At 34.7% G+C, this 8,853-nt stretch overlaps 1 protein-coding gene across 1 annotated transcript in view; it reads left to right on the forward strand.

Moving 5' to 3' along the window:
• The window catches only part of LOC113227512 (ITG-like peptide), a 76,708-nt gene extending 68,578 nt beyond the window's left edge, over nucleotides 1-8,130 (forward strand). Inside the window, exon 4 of the mRNA XM_026460449.1 lies at nucleotides 8,024-8,130. Within this exon, the coding sequence (XP_026316234.1) occupies nucleotides 8,024-8,130 (107 nt within the window). The remainder of the gene's footprint in view (nucleotides 1-8,023) is intronic.
• The last annotated feature ends 723 nt before the right edge of the window (nucleotides 8,131-8,853 follow it).

Below are 8,853 nucleotides of genomic sequence, written 5' to 3' on the forward strand. Positions count from 1 at the left end.
GGATTCTGGAGCCATGTCGTCTTTCCATACATCTTTATCTAACACGTTAACACGTAGTCTTCAATTTTGTAATATGATTTTTCGATCAAAATATTTTTAATGTAGTCTTTAAACTTAGGAAATGATAATCTTACACCCATATATATATTATATATGGGTTATGTGGTCAAAAATAAATGTCTACATAAATAAATAAAACAAATTAGCCCAAAAGTCTTGCAACCGAGTGATAAATCTTTATTAAAACAAATTATTGCTTAAAATTCGAGCGGTACCTAATCACGGTACTCGTCTTTAAGAAGCCTCTTTATACAACGGTTGCATAAAATACTATTATTATAAAAAAGGTAGACACGCGATGATTAGTGGAAAATGTTTGCATTTGTAAGCTTTTTTTTAAATATGTAATAGACACACGCTTGGCCTCAATCTCACCTGATGATGTTGAAAAATGCCTATTAACTCTAACCTTGAATAACCCGAAATTGTACTTTTCGGGAAACACAGATGCCGAGTATTTTATTCCTTCGCCGTACGCATCAGAAAGGAGGAAGCAAAGCGCTTAGTGCGAATAGGTGGAATATCAACGACATAAGAAGCTGAGGAAGATCCTTACCCGTTACGCAGTTACGCAAGAGAAGGACAATGTAATACATGAGTAGAACGCGGTGCTAATGCCTTCTGACAAGTGGGTTATGTACAACCTTAAGCCACCACGCTAAGAAAAGTGGTGTCGTTTCTACACACGAACAGTGTACACTGCCTCGGCGCAGGACAATAAAAAAATGTTGTCTACTCCCGACACGACGGGCTCTGCCGCTATTGTATGAGCGGAGCGTTGGCAGTAAACGTACGTTAAACGTAATCAACAAATACAACAACGTATTTCTTCCCACAGTCGGTAGTAAAACGACAGCTACCTAGAAGACTCGTAATTCACTACACTACACACGTCTGTCCGAAAGCATTCATATCGTGTACATCATTTTCACGTCTGTAACAGACACGACATGTTTTCGTGGCTAGATCCGACAAAGTTCTTATCGTATATAAGACCATTGTCATCTTGTCTGTAGCAGACACGTCGAATTTCTTAGCGTGTAAACCGCGTCTTTACATTTACGAGTACCAGGTGCCTTTAATGCGAAATCGATATTCTGAGCTTGTATAAAGTGGTTGCCAGCGTTACTTTGGCTAGATATAAAAGAACATTGTACGACATTCTTCTTTTTATTATATTCAAGGGAAACAAACAGTCGTAAAACAGGTGAATGATACAAAAACATCGATTAGAACAAATAGACCTGGAGTTGCACAATCATAAACAAAAATTTAGCAAGTAAGTTTTTTTTTAATTCAAATACAACAACATAATAAACTAGATAACAAAGTAACATCCCTAAAATTAGGTACAGTTCACTGTTACACGCAAATTAGATTTAAAAATTAAAAAATACTTCTACTTTCTTCTTAAAACTATGTACCTAAGGATAACCCAGAGATTATATGTGGTTATTATAGAAATCTAAAGAGCGCTTAAAGAAACCATTTTTGGAGTAGTTTGTTCTACTAAATTTACATGACAAGGTAGCTTTAGAACGCAAGGAGGTGCAAGCCGGAACTTTTAAGTTAATTTTTTGTAACAATTCTGGTGAGTCGATGTAGTTATTTAAGAGTTTATATAAAACACATGAATCAACATAATTTCTTCTATTACTCAGAGTTGGAACCTTGAAAGCATTACAAGAGGATTTATAGTCTATATATTTAGTTCTAGTGCGAAAATAGAGATTTTTGATAAATTTTGAATTCTAGGTACCAATTCAAGAAACATTTCTTTTGAATTTGTTTTTTCTTATTAACGACCTCGGTAGCTCAAGGGTTGGCACTAGGGTGATTGCGAATAACATCATCTGCATTCATAGATGCTGATATGCGGATGTTTGAGCCGTCACGTGATGTGAATAATTTACAAACCTTCCAGAAACTGACAGTAAACAAACAAATTAGCTTTGCTGTTGTTTTCTAAATATAACTTTGATAAAATTCCAGAACGATTAAGCTAGACAGATTGCATTTTGTTAATAAATGTCACAAACACATTAATATTTTATTACAATATAATACCAAATAAAATAGAAAGCATTTTCATGTAGATACATTCAGTGAGGATGTACATTTGTCACGTCAAAGTCATTTATTCCATAAGTAAAATTTTTACACATAAACACGTAATTTTTAAGCTACTGCTCGTTCACTACCCTTACATCCCTAAGAACGAGCAAGAAACTCTAGGGATCGCTCTTTTCAAATAATCTGAATTGCAATGGAATACACTTTGAATCATAATTGTGTGGAATCTAGACTCTAGTTGTCTTTCCATACATTTTTATCTAACAAATACTCTTCAATTTTGTAATATGACTTTTCAATTAAAATACATTTAATGTAAGTCTTAAACTTAGGAAATGATAATATTAATATATTCTCCGGGATCTTATTGTAAAAACGTATACAGTTCCCCATAAAAGAATCGTTTGCCTTAGATAAACGAAATCGTGGTACAATGAGTTTGGACTTAGTTCTAAAGTTAGTATTGTGGATATCTTCTTTTTTAATGAAATTATATATATTTGAATAAACGTACTGTGATGCCACAGTCATGATATCAGTCTCCTTAAAGTCTCCGACTTTATAATGGGTACATGAAACCAGCATCCACAGATGGCACTGTGGGTGTCAGACTAGCTTTTTTTATAATATCAAGTGACAGGACAGACAAGTCGTGCGCCTTGTGGTAAGCTACACGCCTGTCCATAACAGTTGCATTGCCACTTAGAACTTTATATCGCAACAATTTGAGGGGACTGCCGCTGCGACCGTCACTCTGAGACATAAGTTGACACAAGTCCCATGTGCCTGTAATCTCACCAACACCACCACCACCACCCTTCAAAACCGGAACACAGTAATGGTGACATTACTGCTTGGCGGCAGAAATAGGTAAGGTGGCAGTACTTCCCTGGACGAATTCTTTCACAAAGAGCTCAACTGCTATTAAAGTTGTCTAAAGTCTTGAGTGTTCTGGATAACGTCTTAATGTCCTATATCTATTGCTCATAGCATCGGGAGTTTGGTAGTTTGAGACCCGGTTCCCTAGAGCGGGTCTTTGAGTGTGAAAAAAATGTTAATGAAACATTTTTTCTATTCTTGTATTTTATAATAATAATAATCATTTATTTCGGAACAGGTCTAAGGGTTAGTTAATTGTACAATACATAAGGACAGTGACACAAAAACAAAACAACATTTATTTTCTATACGACCGCATGTAGTCGCATCCAATGCGCGAGCATCGGCGAGTCCCAACGTGCGGACAACGCGCTCAGGATGCGGTTGGGGCTGTCACGCAGGCGGTGCAGCATCGAGGCGCACCTCTTGATTTTATGCCAGGTTCACAAGTGTTCCGCTTTGTCTTGCGGAGAGACTTGCGCGGATGGGACTTGCGTGGGCGATGCCTTTGTTTTGGTTATAGTGGACGCGTGGACGTTGCTGCTCTGTGATTGGCCAGTGGTTCTGTCCTCCGCAAACGTTCCCCGCTTGCGTGGAAATATCAAGCTTGCTAGATATCAAACTAACGCAAAGAGATCCAACACAAAGCAAGCAGCTGGCGCAAGCTCGTGAATAGTCCTGCCTGCGAGTACGCGACAGACCTTTGCGTATACGTGAAGCGAAAAACGCAAGTAAAAAACTCGTGAACCCGGCGTTAATCTGTCAATTATAATTTCATAAATTCATTAAACTTCTGTACACAGAACTGTAATGAGTTTCAAAGAAAGAAGGTCATATTTGTGCATACTGCATATCAAAGATGCTACTCTATCGATAAATTGCTTCAAGATTGGATATCTTTATAAAAAAATTATTGGTTAAAATACGCGCGGTACTTGGCCACTTCTATTCTATCTCTTTTGTCAGATTGATACATAGATATTTATTTGCATAAACAAAAACATAAACATTGTAACAGTTTTCATGTTTTACCAAAACTGGCATGCAAATTTTATTATATTACAAATCTCTTTCTTTTTTTACAAATTTTATAAATCTGGAGCTAATTCTAATAATGTGACTAGAGTTATTAACTATACATTTTATAAATAGTTGTAAGCTATTGTCATGGTTATACAGTCATTAGTTTATTATTTTTTAATACAGTTGCTCAAAATGTGGTATTTTTCGGACCACGTGCCGAAAGTTGGATTTTTCGCACTAATGTTTTTTACTTTTCCATTTTTTTTTTTTCAATTTACTGTTGTTTCAAGTCTTAAACATAGAACTAAAGAGGTTGTATATTTATTTAATATTTATGTGCTTTGTGACGTAAGTCATTCGTCATCATAGATTTAGTATAGTAGTATAAATCTATGTTCGTCATTAAAACTTATTTACTTACAAACATCTAATTTGTTTAAATTGCACAGGTGCTTTATAAAACAACGGGTTACATTTAAAAATACCAAAATATTTTCCATAAAGATGGCTGACTGAGTATTAACAATGACAGGGGTGAGTATTACGCGAGACCGCCGCGCCACTAGAGTATACTGTTTTATTTTACTTTCAATGTAGTTTTTTCGCAAATGTATTAAAAAACGTCGTTTAATACACGTGCGGATTTGTCATTTTCACTTGTCTCGACGCCTCGGGACTTGTGAATAATGACTAACTTTCCGCACTTGTATCAAAAATAACTATTGTAACGTTTGTTAGGCTCTCATCACAATATATGAAGAGGCTGTATAGTGGAACCTGTGGCTACCTTAATGAAGGGTTAATAGTAGATAGTACAATAAGTGCATAAAACGCGTCATTTTACCCGAGACGAGTATATGGATAAAATCAAAAAAGTCGAGGGTAAAATGGGTTTTATGAACGAGTTATACACTCTGATTTTCACTTCGATTGCGAGGAAATTAAACAGCAATATTACAAATAAACGATTATTTTCTACACGTGACTCAGGTCGGACTACATAATGCTCAGTTATATTTTACAAACTTTTATTTTTATGCATTTCTATTTTTTATAACTTATTACTATTGCCTACTTTTTTAATTTTGTAATATAGCACGGATTAAACAAATAAAAGTTCTAGTGTGTGTCGCTGTTGGCGCAGGCGTCATTGTCTCGGTCTTAAACGACGATTTTATTTTATGCAGCCTACACCCAGCATAAACACGAACTTTGAGAGCATGAGAATTGAAAAATCAATTTATAATTTATTAAAACAAATTGAGTTTGTTGTCATAGATTTTTAACAAAATATACGTTAAATATTGGTTCTATTTCATTATTTTATTTACTCGTAGAAGAATTATTGAATGCAATCATTACTTAGTTAGGTCTTAAAATCTCGCACCTATTACTTAGGCCATCTAAGAACGAACGAATTGTATAGAATAACTATTTACGGACATTATCAAGGGATTGCCAGAGTGTAAAATCAGTTATGTTTCAAGGTGACAGGTGTGGTGGCATTGCCCCACAGATCTTTGCGATTTAAAGCTCTGAGTTAGGCATTGCATATCATAAAAAAGCTTTTATTGCTGCAGAATAAAGTTTAAACTTTAAACTTCTTGTCCTCAGAGCTGTGGATACTTCAAAGAGCCTCTAGTGTGCATTGGACCTGTGGCCACGGATCAGGTCCGTGAGTTCGTCGAGCACACAGCTGGTGAGAAGCGCATCGGAGTGTACAGGCTTCATTAGATTGTTCTTTTTGACTATTGATTTGTAGTTTTTTTAAGCTATTTCCTTTCCGTACTACTATAGAGCTCATTTTACTATGGAGCAGTTAAAAGAAAACATTTGGTTTCTTTTTTTTGAAAATAGAGATGTTTTTCTATTTTTCTCTGTGGTCTTGAAAAACAAAATTAAATGAGCCATTTAACATTAAATGATTTCAAGGCCACTATAAAAAACATTTTAACAAAATATCAAGTGGTTTTTATTTGTAAATGTTTCTACACAAAAGTGCTATAGCTATTTTTCTATCTTTTTTATAATATTTTTGAGAAAAAATTTTGTGACCTCGTTCATTTGCAAAAGATACAACAAATAAGGCGTTTACAAATTAAAACGGAAAACGACTTGAAAAAGAATTTCAAAAGGACGGGGTCATAAAAAAACTGCGGGACAAAAAAAAACGAAAATATTGCTTTGAATAACGGTCAAACGATTAGTGATTCAATTTTATTTTAAAGAAAATTATTGAAGCTTTGAAAAAAATACCAAAAAGATAAAAAAATAGAGAAAAACGTTTTCAGTTTCAATTTAGTTTAAAATTAATTAAATGTGTAGAATGTAGATTTAAATTTAATAGAAATATTCTAATTAATAGTAATACTTATGATTGTCGTTTAATAAATTTATTGTATTTAAAAAAACAAAATGGCGACTTTTCGAGTCGCATTTTATTAGTAACATTTTAAATGTGTTTAATCTTTGAATTAATAATAAAATTTATGACTTAGAACTTACTTATATATTAAGTCTTCATTGAAACAAATACATATCTAACCTGGCTGAGGTATTTATAATAGATTTATTAAAAAATATTGATGTTAAAAAAACATATCATTCTAGTCTTAAGCTATTTTCTAGAAAATAAATAAGTGTAAATTTTCTTTTAATCGCTTATATATTTTCTATGTATTATTAATAATTTTAAGATATTTCAAATCAAAACTATTCTAGGTGCCTAGGTAAAACATATCAGTATATTAAAAAAAAGTTTTTTTAAAACTTTAGTGGTAAAACTCACATTTATGACATATCACGTTTTTCTGTAATGCATTGAGAACTAGATTTTAAAACGCTCTAGCCTAAAATCTGTGATTACGTATATTTTCTGAGATTTTAAAGGCAAAAATGGGAGAAAAAATATTTTTCTCCCAAATAAAAAAAACCGTTAAAGATATTAAATATCTTCTGATTTTGTATTCTTTTTTCGATTTCAACGTCTTTTGGTTCGAAAAATTATAAGGCCTAAAAACCAAATTTAAGTTCTCACGTGAATGAAAATTGAAATATATATATTATGAAGAAATTTGTGTTACTTATTTTGTTCATATAAGATACAATGTTGTACGTATAACTTGTGTACTAAATATACTACGTGTTAATTATATACAGTATATCAGCACTATTGTTATTACTATACCCTCTCCTTTACAGGATGTTTTGAGGACTAAATCCTCTGCACACACTGCTCAATTACACGCGTGCTGCATACGTGCAGTTAAATATATGTTAATATTATGTAGCGCGAGATCGGCGCGCGAAGAGAACGCACCACGTGTGCAGCTCGCGAGCCTTTCGTAAACAGGTGCATCGCACTCGCCATATCTGTACGCACCCTTAGACCTCGAGGCATGACCTGAATAATCCAGAGGTTAAAACTATTAGGCGCTTGATGAGGAAGTTCTAGCATTCAACTGCCTCCGTAGCCGAGCGGTTAACATACTGGACTGCCACGCTGAGGTCCCGAGTTCGATTCCCGGGCCAGGATAAATATTTTACCTACATTTATTTCTCTCGTGAGTTTTGGTGTGATTTGTGGTTGTCTATATGTGGGTTATGAGAGTGTGCGTAAAAAAGAGTAAAAAAAAATAGTATAACTCTATACCTACAAACGTTGCCTTCCTTTCGTAGTCCACTGCTGAACATATGCCTTTCCCAATATGCGCCATTTCGCTCGGTCCTCAGCTCATTGCATCCATCTGCAGTGCTAAAAAGGCTGCATTGGCAGAATCATAATATTATTGTTAAGTCACAATTCATATTATACATTTTCAAACGAATTATTAGACAATTTATTAGACAAATTAAATTAGACACTGTTATAAGGAGACCTCCATAGAACACTGTCATATAGATGACTTGCGTTGTATGAATTGTAAGAAATTCATAATATGAATTGTCAATTAATCATATTATGATACTGCCAATACGGCCTTTTTAGCCCTCCTGCTGCCAGCAGCCATCATCAGTCCATCTGGCCAGAGGGCGTCCTACACTATGTTTGCCGAGCCATGGTCTCCATTCAAGGACTCGCTTCCCCCATCGTAATCGATTCTTCGATTTCAGCGTGCTTATTCTACCAGCTATGTCGACGATCTTAATTCTCTGTCGAATAACCCCGTTATAACGACAGACAGACAAGGAGACAGGCGAAGACACTAAAAATGTTATATTGCTCTATTAATTCTACTTTTTTTTTTATAAAATATAAGTGGGCATTTGACCTCCATTTCACCAGATGGAAAGCGACGATGAGGTCGACGATGGAGCATGCATACCTAAATAATGCCTATTCACTCTCGCCTTGAAAAGGTCCAAGATATAACTAGTCCCCCGGTGTTGGAAGGGGGAAGGCGGATTTAAATCGTGCTACGGCTCTATCGTAAGGTAGATTCCCCTGAGAAGAATGAGTAAGAAACTGTAGGGGTTGTTCTTTGTAAATAACAATTGTACACATTCAACATTTACACAATTTTTTTTTTCTTTCAAACATCAGAGATCGAGACTACCTCCATGAGATAAACGGGTTACTACAACAGATTTTTGTGTACCAAGTACGCAGAAGTAGTATAATAACCTTTAGTATAAAGTTTTTGTTTCGCTATAGTTTTAAACCTCGTGAAAGGCAAGCTTTGTATATCAACCGGAATCTTGTTATAGAAGCGTATACATTGCCCCTTAAATGATTTTTTGACTTTGTGAAGACGACTATCAAGAAAAGCTAGTCTTAGAGGATAACCACCCCGTATGAAATACCCCCGGCAACAGAGG

The sequence above is a fragment of the Hyposmocoma kahamanoa genome, unplaced genomic scaffold (assembly GCF_003589595.1).
Source record: "Hyposmocoma kahamanoa isolate Upper Pololo Valley unplaced genomic scaffold, ASM358959v1 211, whole genome shotgun sequence".
Lineage (NCBI taxonomy): Eukaryota > Metazoa > Arthropoda > Insecta > Lepidoptera > Cosmopterigidae > Hyposmocoma > Hyposmocoma kahamanoa.